Source organism: Salmo trutta, unplaced genomic scaffold, assembly GCF_901001165.1.
Source record: "Salmo trutta unplaced genomic scaffold, fSalTru1.1, whole genome shotgun sequence".
Lineage (NCBI taxonomy): Eukaryota > Metazoa > Chordata > Actinopteri > Salmoniformes > Salmonidae > Salmo > Salmo trutta.
This window is the reverse complement of record NW_021822189.1, coordinates 397,001-409,222: the sequence shown is the minus strand read 5'-3', so window position 1 is coordinate 409,222 and position 12,222 is coordinate 397,001. Positions and strand designations below refer to the sequence as shown.

The 12,222-nt window shown below is 45.8% G+C and overlaps 1 protein-coding gene across 2 annotated transcripts in view; it reads left to right on the top strand.

Annotated features, from left to right (window-relative positions):
- LOC115180837 (microtubule-associated protein RP/EB family member 3) overlaps positions 1-8,892 on the top strand; it is a 57,840-nt gene extending 48,948 nt beyond the window's left edge. The window contains exons 6-8 of one of the 2 annotated variants that reach the window (XM_029742996.1): positions 1,841-1,993; positions 6,372-6,424; positions 6,563-8,892. In XM_029742996.1, coding sequence (XP_029598856.1) covers positions 1,841-1,993; positions 6,372-6,422 — 204 coding nt within the window. In that variant the 3' untranslated portion in view covers positions 6,423-6,424; positions 6,563-8,892. The remainder of the gene's footprint in view (positions 1-1,840; positions 1,994-6,371; positions 6,425-6,562) is intronic. The other variant, XM_029742995.1, reaches the window with a different exon arrangement.
- The last annotated feature ends 3,330 nt before the right edge of the window (positions 8,893-12,222 follow it).

The following is a 12,222-nucleotide window of genomic DNA, read 5'->3' as shown; positions in this document are numbered from 1 at the left end:
AGCGCTACAATTTACAAAATTACTATTCGAAAACATTGTTAAAATTTAATATTGTCATTCAAAGAATTATAGATTAACATCTCGTGAATGCAACCGCATTGCCAGATTTAAAAATAACTACTGGGAAATCACACTTTGTAATAAATGAGGTGCTATGCTCAGAAAAATAGGCTAGGCGATACAGGTTAGTGCCATCTTGGAACCATCTAAAATCAAATATACTATTGTAAATATTCCCTTACCTTTGATTATCTTCATCATAAGGCACTTCCAGCAATCCCAGGTCCACAACAAATGTAGTTTTGTTCGAAAAAGTTAATAATTTATGTCCCAATAGTTCCTTCTTGTTAGCGCGTTCCGAAGGCTACTCATAATGTACGAGGCGCGCTGGACTTGTCGTCACGAATGTGCAAAAAAATATATATTTACGTTCGTTCAAACATGTCAAACATTGTATAACATAAATCTTTAGGGCCTTTTTCAATCAGAGCTTCAATAATATTCAAGGCGGACGATTGCATTGTCTTACTAAACGTTTCGGAACGATAGGGTACCCACGGGCGCCCGCGTCATAGTAGTAATGGCCCTCCCCCTGTGACCAACTTTCCAAGCCTCTCGTTCGGTCAGTTTTTACCGGAGAAGACTCAAACCACTTTGTAAAGACTGTTGACATCTAGTGGAAGCCTTAGGAAGTGCTAAATAAGTCCTAACTCACGGTGTTTCTCATAGGCAAAGTGTTAAAAGGTGATTCCACAAATCAGATTTCCACTTCCTGCATGGAATCTTCTCAGGTTTTTGCCTGCCATATGAGTTCTGTTATACTCACAGACACCATTCAAACATTTTTAGAAACTTTAGAGTGTTTTCTATCCAAATCTACTAATTATATGCATATTCAAGTTACTGGGCAGGAGTAGTAACCAGATTAAATTGGGTATTTTTTTTATCCGGCCGTGCAAATACTGCCCCCTAGCCCCAACAGGTTAACATGCATGAAACCAAGGCTTTTACGGTTACAGAAGTCAACAAATGAGAGCACCTGGGGAGTGGGAGTGGAGCACTGCTGGTCCTGGATTAACCTCTACATCACCAGAGGATCAGAGGAGGGGTAGGATAAGGGTACGGCTAAAGGCTATAAGAACTGGCCGTCTAGCACATTCGGAACAGAGAGTAAATGGAGCAGGTTTCTGGGCACAATAACATAGATTCAAGGCATAGTGTACAGACAACGGTATGGTAGGATGTGAGTACATTGGAGGTAAACCTAGACATTGAGTAATGAAGAGAGAGATATAGTCTCTAGAGACGTTTAAACCAGGTGATGTCATCGCATATGTAGGAGGTGGAACAACATGGTTGGTTAAGGCATATTGAGCAGGGCTAGAGGCTCTACAGTGAAATAAGACAGTAATCACTAACCAGGACATTAATGTAGTCGGCCCGAGGATTGAACCCTGTTGCTCCCCCATAGGTCCGGACAACAGGCCCTCTGATTTGACACACTGAACTCTATCAGAGAAGTAGTTGGTGAACTAGGCTTGGGCGAGTTGCTGTGGGGAGTGCAGGGCTGTTGATTGGGGTAGGGGGTAGCCAGGTGGAAAGCATGGCCAGCCGTAGAAAAACCTTATTGAAATTATTGAAATTATTGAAATTCTCAATTAAAGTGGATTTATCGGTGGTGACAGTGTTTCCTAGCCTCAGTGGGGTGGGCAGCTGGGAGGAGGTGCTCTTACCTCTGCCTCCTCTCTCTCTCTCTCTACCTCTTCGTGTGTGTGTGTGTGTGTGTGTGTGTGTGTGTGTGTGTGTGTGTGTGTGTGTGTGTGTGTGTGTGTGTGTGTAGATGTTAGATCTGAAGCTGACGGTTGATGGTCTTGAGAAGGAGAGAGATTTCTACTTCAGTAAGCTGAGAGACATCGAGCTGATCTGTCAGGAGAATGAGACCAACGCCAGCCCAACACTCTCCAAGATCATGGATATACTGTACGCTACTGAGGTAGGACACACACTGGATAAAACACACACACACACACACTGGATAAAACACACACACACACACTGGATAAAACACACACACTGGATAAAACACACACACACTCACTGGATAAAACACACACACACTACTCATTCAAGGGTTTTTCTTTATTTTTTACTATTTTCTACATACCGGTATATGAAATAACACATATGGAATCATGTAGTAACCAAAAAAGTGTTAAACGAATCATAATATATTTAGTAGCCACCCTTTGCCTTGATGACAGCTGTGTGACAATTTTGATGTCTTCACTATTATTTGACAAGGTAGAAAATAGTAAAAATAAAGAAAAACCCTGGAATGAGTAGGTGTTCTAAACTTTTGACTGGTACTGTATATATAGTGTATGTTGAAACACACATTATATACAGCGCATTCGGAAAGTATTCAGACCCCTTGACTTTTTTCCACATTTTGTTACATCACAGCCTTATTCTAAAATGTACAGGATTGTCGTCCCCCCCCTCATCGATCTACACACAATACCCCCATAATGACATCACAATACCCCCATAATGACATCACAATACCCCATAATGACATCACAATACCCCATAATGACAAAGCATAAACAGGTGTTTAGACATTTTTGCAAATTTATTACAAAAATTAAACTGAAATATCACATTTACATAAGTAACCCTTTACTCAGTACTTTGTTGAAGCACCTTTGGCAGTGATTACAGCCTCAAGTCTTCCTGGGTATGACGCTACAAGCTTGGCAAACCTGTATTTGGGGAGTTTCTCCCATTCTTCTCTGCAGATCCTCTCAAGCTCTGTCAGGTTGGATGGGGAGCGTCGCTGCACAGCTATTTTCAGGTCTCTCCAGAGATGTTAAATCGCGTTGAAGTCCGGGCTCTGGCTGGGCCACTCAAGGACATTCAGAGACTTGTCCCGAATCCACTCCTGCGTTGTCTTGGCTGTGTGCTTAGGGTCGTTGTCTTGTTGGAAGGTGAACCTTCGCCCCAGTCTGAGGTCCTGAGTGCTCTGGAGCAGGTTTTCATCAAGGATCTCTGTACTTTGCTCCGTTCATCTTTCCCTCCATCCTGACTAGTCTCCCAGTCCCTGCCACTGAAAAACATTCACACAGCATGATGATGCCACCACCATGCTTCACCGTAGGGATGGTACCAGGTTTTCTCCAGACGTGACGCTTGGCATTCAAGCCAAAGAGTTGAATCTTGGTTTCATCAGACCAGAGAATCTTGTTTCTCATGGTCTGAGAGTCCTTTAGGTGTTTTTTGGTAAACTCCAAGCGGGCTGTCATGTGCCTTTTACTGAGGAGTGTCTTCTGTCTGGCTACTCTACCATAAATGCCTGATTGGTGGAGTGCTGCAGAGATGGAGAACCTTCCAGAAGGACATCCTATCTCCACAGAGGAACTCTGGAGCTTTGTCAGAGTGACCATTGGGTTCTTGGCCACCTCCCTGACCAAGGCCCTTCTCCCCCGATTCCTCAGTTTGGCCGGGCGGCCAGTTTTAGTCTTGGTGGTTCCAAACTTCTTCCATTTAATAATGATGGAGGCCACTGTGTTCTTGGGGACCTTCAATGCTGCAGAAATGTTTTGGTATCCTTTCCCAGATCTGTGCCTCGACACAATCCTGTCTCGGAGCTCTACGGACAATTCCTTCGACCTCATGGTTTGTTTTTTTTCTCTGACATGCACTGTCAGCTGTGGGACCATGTATAGACAGTTGTGTTCCCTTCCCAAAAATGTGTTTTTTATTTAACCTTAATTTAACTAGGCAAGTCAGTTAAGAACAAATTCTTATTTATAGTGACGGCCTACCCCGGCCAAACCCGGACAATGCTGGGCCAATTGTGTGCAGCCCTATGGGACTCCCAATCACGGCCGGTTGTAATACAGCCTGGAATCGAACCAGGGTTTGTAGTGACACCTCTAGCATTGAGATGCAGTGCCTTAGGCCACTGCGCCTCTCAGGTGCCCAAATCATGTCCAATCAATTGAATTTATATCAGGTGGACTCCCATCAAGTTGTAGAAACATCTCAAGGATGATCAATGGAAACAGGATGTACCTGAGCTCAATTTAGAGTCTCATAGCAAAGCGTCTGAATACTTATGTAAATAAGGTATTTCTGTTTCTTATTTTTAATACATTTGCAAAAATGTTTTTTTAAAAAACAACGGTTTTTGCTTTGTCATTATGGGGTATTGTGTGTAGATCGATGAGAAAAAAACATGTATTTAATGTATTTTAGAATAAGACTGTAACGTAACAAAATGTGAAAAAAGTGAAGGGGTCTGAATACGTTCTGAATGCGCTGTATATTGCCATCTACAGTAGAGGGCGCTGTCCTGTAATTACACACAGTCAGACAGGAGGAGCTGCTGTTCCAACACCAACTAGAAGCCTTCTAAAGGTCATGTTTAAAATAGGAGGGAGAATTAATCTAATCAAATATTAACACACTGTTTAATACTAACCATTGTTTGTTCTGTTAGTTTTTTATGAGTGTTCTAAAGGTGAAGTTCAGTATTTTACAACTTGACGTTAGAAGGTTCCTCACCATCAATGTCGTCTAAACTGTTTTCCGTTGGATTATAACTCACCCATAGACTCAAGTTATAAAATACTTAAGTTCCCCTTTAAGTGTAGCTAGGTTACCAGCTACCAGGTTACCAGCTAGGTTACCAGCTAGGTTACCAGCTAGGTTACCAGCTAGGTTACCAGCTAGGTTACCAGGTTACCAGCTAGGTTACCAGGTTACCAGCTAGGTTACCAGCTAGGTTACCAGCTACCAGGTTACCAGCTAGGTTACCAGCTACCAGGTTACCAGCTAGGTTACCAGCTACCAGGTTACCAGCTAGGTTACCAGCTAGGTTACCAGGTTACCAGCTAGGTTACCAGCTAGGTTACCAGGTTACCAGCTAGGTTACCAGCTAGGTTACCAGCTAGGTTACCAGGTTACCAGCTAGGTTACCAGGTTACCAGCTAGGTTACCAGGTTACCAGCTAGGTTACCAGGTTACCAGCTAGGTTACCAGCTAGGTTACCAGCTAGGTTACCAGGTTACCAGCTAGGTTACCAGCTAGGTTACCAGTTACCAGCTAGGTTACCAGCTAGGTTACCAGCTAGGTTACCAGTTACCAGCTAGGTTACCAGTTACCAGCTAGGTCCAGGGACAGTACCAGGCCCTGGTAATGACATCACACCAGTTGTAATGGGCAGCCTGGTTTGATAGAACACCGTCCTTCAGCTGAGACGTTAGACTCTCTGTGGTCACCTGACATCCCATGGCTAAACTCCCACCCCAAACCATCATGGTCATTTAACCATGGCTCACTCTCCCCCTCTCCTCTTCACTCTTCTCCTCTCCACCTCTCCTCGCCTCTGTAACTCTCCACCTCTCTGATCCACTGTAACTCTCCACCTCTCTGATCCACTGTAACTCTCCACCTCTGTAACTCTCCACCTCTCTTCTCCCCTGTAATTCTCCACCTCCCCACCTCTCCTCGCCTCTGTAACTCCCCACCTCTCTGATCCTCTGTAACTCTCCACCTCTCCTCTCCCCTGTAACTCTCCACCTCTGTAACTCTCTACCTCTCTTCTCCCCTGTAACTCTCCACCTGTCCTCTCCCCTGTTACTCTCCACCACTCCTCTCCTCTGTAATTCTCCACCTCCCCACCTATCTGATCCTCTGTAACTCTCCACCTCTCCTCTCCCCTGTAACTCTCCACCTCTCCTCTCCCCTGTAACTCTCCACCTCTCCTCTCCCCTGTAACTCTCCACCTCTCCTCTCCCCTGTAACTCTCCACCTCTCCTCTCCCCTGTAACTCTCCACCTCCCCACCTCTCCTCTCCTCTGTAACTCTCCACCTCTCCTCTCCCCTGTAACTCTCCACCTCCCCACCTCTCCTCTCTGTAACTCTCCACCTCTCCTCTCCCCTGTAACTCTCCACCTCCCCACCTGTCCTCTCCCCTGTTACTCTCCACCACTCCTCTCCTCTAACTCTCCACCTCTCCTCTCCCCTGTAACTCCCCACCTTTCCTCTCCTCTGTAACTCTCCACCTCTCCTCTCCCCTGTAATTCTCCACCTCCCCACCTCTCTGATCCTCTGTAACTCTCCACCTCTCCTCTCCCCTGTAACTCCCCACCACTCCTCTCCTCTAACTCTCCACCTCTCCTCTCCCCTGTAACTCTCCACCTCTCCTCTCCCCTGTAACTCTCCACCTCTCCTCTCCCCTCTAACTCTCCACCTCTCCTCTCCCCTGTAACTCTCCACCTCTCCTCTCCTCTGTAATTCTCCACCTCCCCACCTATCTGATCCTCTGTAACTCTCCACCTCTCCTCTCCCCTGTAAATCTTCCCCAGGGCGAGGTTGAGAAAGAGAATACCTTCTCAGACAACTTACCTGATCACTAAAGGTGAATAGAATTAATAATTACACACACACCATTCACACAACTTTTCACATGCACAGGCGCACACACACACACACTTACACACCCCCAGCCAGCCCCTGACCTCTGATCTCTGTGTGCATGTGTGCGTGTGTGTTTTAGGATGGCTTCATGGCGCCAGAGTACGACAAGTTGGAGGAGGCGCCACAGGGAGACCAGGACGAATACTAAACACACCTGCTTTCTCTTCATCACGCTACACCTGCTTTCTCTTCATCACTCCATACCTCCATCCTCTTCATCACTCCCCTCCCTGGATCACCTCTTCAAGATTCTCATCTCCTTCCCCTCATTTTTTACTCTCTCTTTTTCGTTCTGTTGCACAGCCCCCTCCTTCCCTTCTCTTCTCCCATCCTCTCCCAACCACCACCCAAGACATGTCTGCTCCGGACAGTTCATCTGAATGGGCGATGTTAGCAGGACACTAGACTAATAGCTAGCTCTGAACAGTTCATCTGTATGGGTGATGTTAGCAGGATGCTAGGCTAATAGCTAGCTCTGAACAGTTCATCTGAATGGGCGATGTTAGCAGGACACTAAGCTAATAGCTAGCTCTGAACAGTTCATCTGCATTGGCGCTGTTAGCAGGATGCTAGGCTAATAGCTAGCTCTGAACAGTTAATCTGAATGGGCATTGTTAACAGGATGCTAGGCTAATAGCTAGCTTTGACCAGTTCATCTGAATGGGCATTGTTAACAGGATGCTAGGCTAATAGCTAGCTCTGAACAGTTAATCTGAATGGGCATTGTTAGCAGGATGCTAGGCTAATAGCTAGCTCTGAACAGTTAATCTGATTGGGCATTGTTAGCAGGATGCTAGACTAATAGCTAGCTCTGAACAGTTCATCTGTATGGGTGTTGTTAACAGGACACTAGACTAATAGCTAGCTCTACCAAATATGGTGATGAGAGGAAGCACAGTGGCCGGCAGTGGGAGAAGGATTTTGGCCGACATTCTGCAAATTTTCTCATCGGTGAAACATTTGACCTCCATACAGTTTTCTGTTTCCCAAACTAGAATCTGTAACAAACAAAGTGAACTGCGTTTTGTAGACTGTATCCTTTACTAAAGTTTCAAGGTATTGTGTTGTTTAGAAGGATTTTTAGGGTGAATTGAGTTATTACACACACACACTTCAGAGTAGGTGTTCCCTAATGTAAATATGCAAATAAATGCTAGAATGTGCCAATAGGATCTCACTAGCTCATGCTTGGCTCTGCCCACCTCATGCTCCCATCGGAAATGACAGACTCCGGTCTATCTTGGGTTAGTTATGAAAATCTTTGGTTAATCTGTATGGGAGGTGTTAGCAGGGTGCTAGGCTAATGGCTAGCTCTGAACAGTTCATCTGTATGGGAGGTGTTAGCAGGGTGCTAGGCTAATGGCTAGTGTAAGTGAGATGTCAGGTTGTTAGCACAAAGTATGGATCTATAGAGCCCTCTGTCTGTAGATGATAGTCACACATCAAACTCCATAATCACTGAACCCAGAACCAAGTCTTGCTTCTCTCGGATTGGGAAGAGACTCACTCCACTGGCTCACTGACCCAGTTCAGCATTAGGGCTCGGCATCTACCTACCATACACATATCAGTCATCAGTCTTGACGTTAATAATATGGACTCAGCAGCACCGCCATGTTGTCAGTCGTCAAGTCACCCTGTCGTCAGGGAAACAGCCTGTTGTAAAGAAGCTATTAACCAGACAGCATGATTTTATTTCTTTAGTGGTTATTTTCCGTTCCTTCCGAACTCTGGATTGGATAGGGGAGGGTGGAGGAGCTTGCACCAATGGAAGCAAAACAAACCAATCAGAATGATCCAGAAACCTACATGTAAGATGATTGGGTGAGGTCAGCAGGAAGCAGGGTTCTCTATTCAGCTGGGAGCAACGTTACATAACATTCAGATAGAACTGGATTACAGTAGAACAGACAGTATGTCAGAATCATGTCAGCTCTATTTCTTACATTTCTGTCTGCAACGTTCTGTAGGTTTTATCCACTGAATTCACCCTGGGTTCAATTTTTGTATTGTTTTGAATGTGGAGTTAGTTAACGTAAACATGGAGTGGCTAACAGGTTAACAAGGTGGTTAATGTGAATCTATTTATTACCCAGAGAAGGCTTTTATTATTAAACTCTATGAATTATCAAAAACACACTACTATACCATAGACACTAATGGGTGAATATGGATTATTGTTTTAGCTGCTGTCTTTGATTTGTAGTTTATTTTTTGGGGGGTTGTTGACGTGTTGTTGTTGACATGTTGCACTGCGTTAAAACGCCACAGTCTCTGTCATGGTGATGGGGAGCAGGGCTTAGTGGTGACTGACAGCTGCCCCTGGTTGTCATGGCAGCCCTGTGATAGACATGCATTGTTTGGCATTTTATTACGAGGCTGAATAAAGAGATGGGTTCAAAACCAGAAGGAATAGACTGGTCGACTCTTATTGTAGGAGTGGACACACACACACAGACACACACCTTACGTCTATGACACACACACACACACAGACAGACACACCTTACGTCTATGACACACACACACATAGGCCTAGATTCAATCCGTAGTGCTGAAGAGCTGCGCTACAGTGCGATGGAAGTTTAAAGGCAATGTTCCCGTGTTAGCGGAGACTGCATTCACGGTATAACGCTGTATATGTCAGATTTTCCGCCATACAGATTGAATCTAGCCCATAGTCTGTGCCCCACCATGGTGTCCTCTCTCTGGGTGACCTCTCCACAGTCTACCCTGGCTTCCTGGAACACATCCAGCCCTCACTGGGCGCACAGAGAGAAAGGAATAGTGTTGGCAAGAGCAGAGAAAAGGGGCAGAGAGAAAAATGATGGCTGCCGTTTTACGAACCCATAACCAATCATGCTATTGTGTATGTTTTTCCGCATTATTTGTAACTTGTTTTGTACATAATGTTTCTGCCACCGTATCTTATGACCGGAAAGAGCTTCTGGATATCAGGACAGCGATTACTCACCCCGTACTGGAGGAATACTTTTTCTTCAACGAGTCGGACGGGAACGATTTACTCCAGACGCTGACAAGGTCCTCATCCCCGTTATTCGCAGGAGAAAGAGACTGAGATATCTTGGACGACGGTCCGGGTGCCTTGTAAGGATCTGACGCCAAGAGGGTCATCTACCTTTACCATCAGTCCTATTAGCCAACGTACAATCAATCTATAATGAAATAGATGAACTATGATCACATATGTCCTACCAACAAGACCAGTACAAAAAAAAAATGCATGGACAAGAGCGTCTGCTAAATGACTAAAATGTAAATGTAAGACATTAAAAACTGTAATAACTTATGTTTCACCGAGTCGTGGCTGAACATGAGTAACATACAGCTGGTGGGTTTTAAGCTTTTTCAGAAGGATAGAACAGCAGCCTCTGGTAAGATAAGGGGCGAGAGTGTATGTATATTTGTAGACTGGTGCACGAAATCTAAGGAAGTCTTAAGGTTTTGCTCGCCTGAGGTAGAGTATCTCATGATAAACTGTAGACCACACTATTTACCAAGAGTTTTCATGTGTATTTTTTGTAGCTGTCTATTTACCACCACAAACCGATGCTGATACTAAGACTGCACTCATTGAGCTGTATACGGCCATAAGCAAACAGGAAAACGCTCATCCAGAGGCGGCGCTCCTAGTGGCCTGGGACTTTAATGCAGGGAAACTCAAATCCGTTTTACCTAACTTCTTCCAGCATGTTAAATATGCAACCAGAGGGAAAAAAGGTCGAGACCACCTTCACTCCACACACAGAGATGAGTACAAAGCTCTCCCTCACCCTCCATTTGGAAAATCTGACCATAATTCTATCCTCCTGATTCCTGCTTACAAACAACATCTAAAGCAGGAAGCACCAGTGACTCGATTAATAAGAAAGTGGTCAGATGAAGCAGATGCTAAACTACAGGACTGTTTTGCTCAGACTGGAATATGTTCCGGGATTCCTCCGATGGCATTGAGGAGTACACCACATCAGTCACTGACTTTATCAATAAGTGCATCGATGACGTCGTCCCCAAATGACCATACGTACATACCCCAACCAGAAGCCATGGATTACAGGCAACATCCACACTGAGCTAAAGGGTAGCGCTGCCGATTTCAAGGAGCGGGTCTCTAACCAGGAAGCTTATAAGAAATCCCTCCGACGAACCATCAAACAAGCAAAGCCTCAATACAAGACTAAGATTGAATCGTAATACACCGGCTCCAACGCTCGTCTTATGTGGCAGGGCTTGCAAACTATTACAGACTACATTGGGAAGCACAGCCAAGAGATGCCCAGTGATACGAGCCTACCAGACGAGCTAAACTACTTCAATGCTCCTTTGGTGGGAAATAACACTGAAACATGCATGAGAGCACCAGCTGTTCCGGAAGACTGTGTGATCACGCTCTCCGTAGCCGATGTGAGTAAGACCTTTAAACAGGTCAACATTCACAAGGCCGCAGGGCCAGACGGATTACCAGGACGTGTACTGTGAGCATGTGCTGACCAACTGGCAAGTGTCTTGACTGACATTTTCAACCTCTCCCTGTCCGAGTCTGTAACACCAACATGTTTTAAGCAGACCAACATAGTCCCTGTGCCCAAGAACACTAAGGTAACCTGCCTAAATGTCTACTGACCTGTAGCACTCGCGTCTGTAGCCATGAAGTGCTTTGAAAGGCAGGTCATGGCTCACATCAACACCACCATCCCAGAAACTCTAGACCCACTCCAAAATGCATACCGCCCCAAAAGATCCACAGATGATGCAATCTCTATTGCACTCCACACTGCCCTTTCCCACCTGGACAAAAGGAACACCTATGTGAGAATGCTGTTCATTGACTACAGCTCAGTGTTCAACACCATAGTGCACTCAAAGCTCATCAATAAGCTAAGGACCCTGGGACTAAACACCTCCCTCTGCAACTGGATCCTGGACTTCCTGACGGGCTGCCCCCAGGTGGTAAGGGTAAGTAACAACACATCTGCCACGCTGATCCTCAACGTGGGGGCCCCTCAGGGGTGCGTGCTCAGTCCCCTCCTGTACTCCCTGTTCACTCATGACTGCACGTCCAGGCACGACTCCAACACCATCATTAATTTTGCTGATGACACAACAGTGGTAGGCCTGATCAACGACGAGACAGCCTATAGGGAGGAGGTCAGAGACCTGGCCGTGTGGTGCCAGGACAACAACCTCCCTCAACGTGATCAAGACAAAGGAGATGATTGTGGACTACAGGGAAAAAGAGGACCGAGCACGTCCCCATTCTCATCGATGGGGCTGCAGTGGAGCAGGTTGAGAGCTTCAAGTTCCTTGGTGTCCACATCACTAACAAACTAACATGGTCCAAACACACCAAGACAGTTGTGAAGAGGGCATGACAAAGTCTATTCCCCCTCAGGAGACTGAAAGGATTTGTAATGGGGTCCTCAGATCCTCAAAAGGTTCTACAGCTGCACCATCTAGAGCATCCTGACTGGTTGCATCACTGTCTGGTGTGGCGGCAACTGCTCGGCCTCCGACCACAAGGCACTACAGAGGGTCGTGTGAACGGCCCAGTACGTCACTGGGGCCAAGCTTCCTGCCATCTAGGACCTCTATACCAGGCGGAGTCAGAGGAAGGCCCTAAAAATTGTCATGGACTCCAGCTACCCTAGTCATAGACTGTTCTCTCTGCTACCCCATGACAAGCGGTACCGGAGCTCCAAGTCTAGGTCCAAGAGGCTT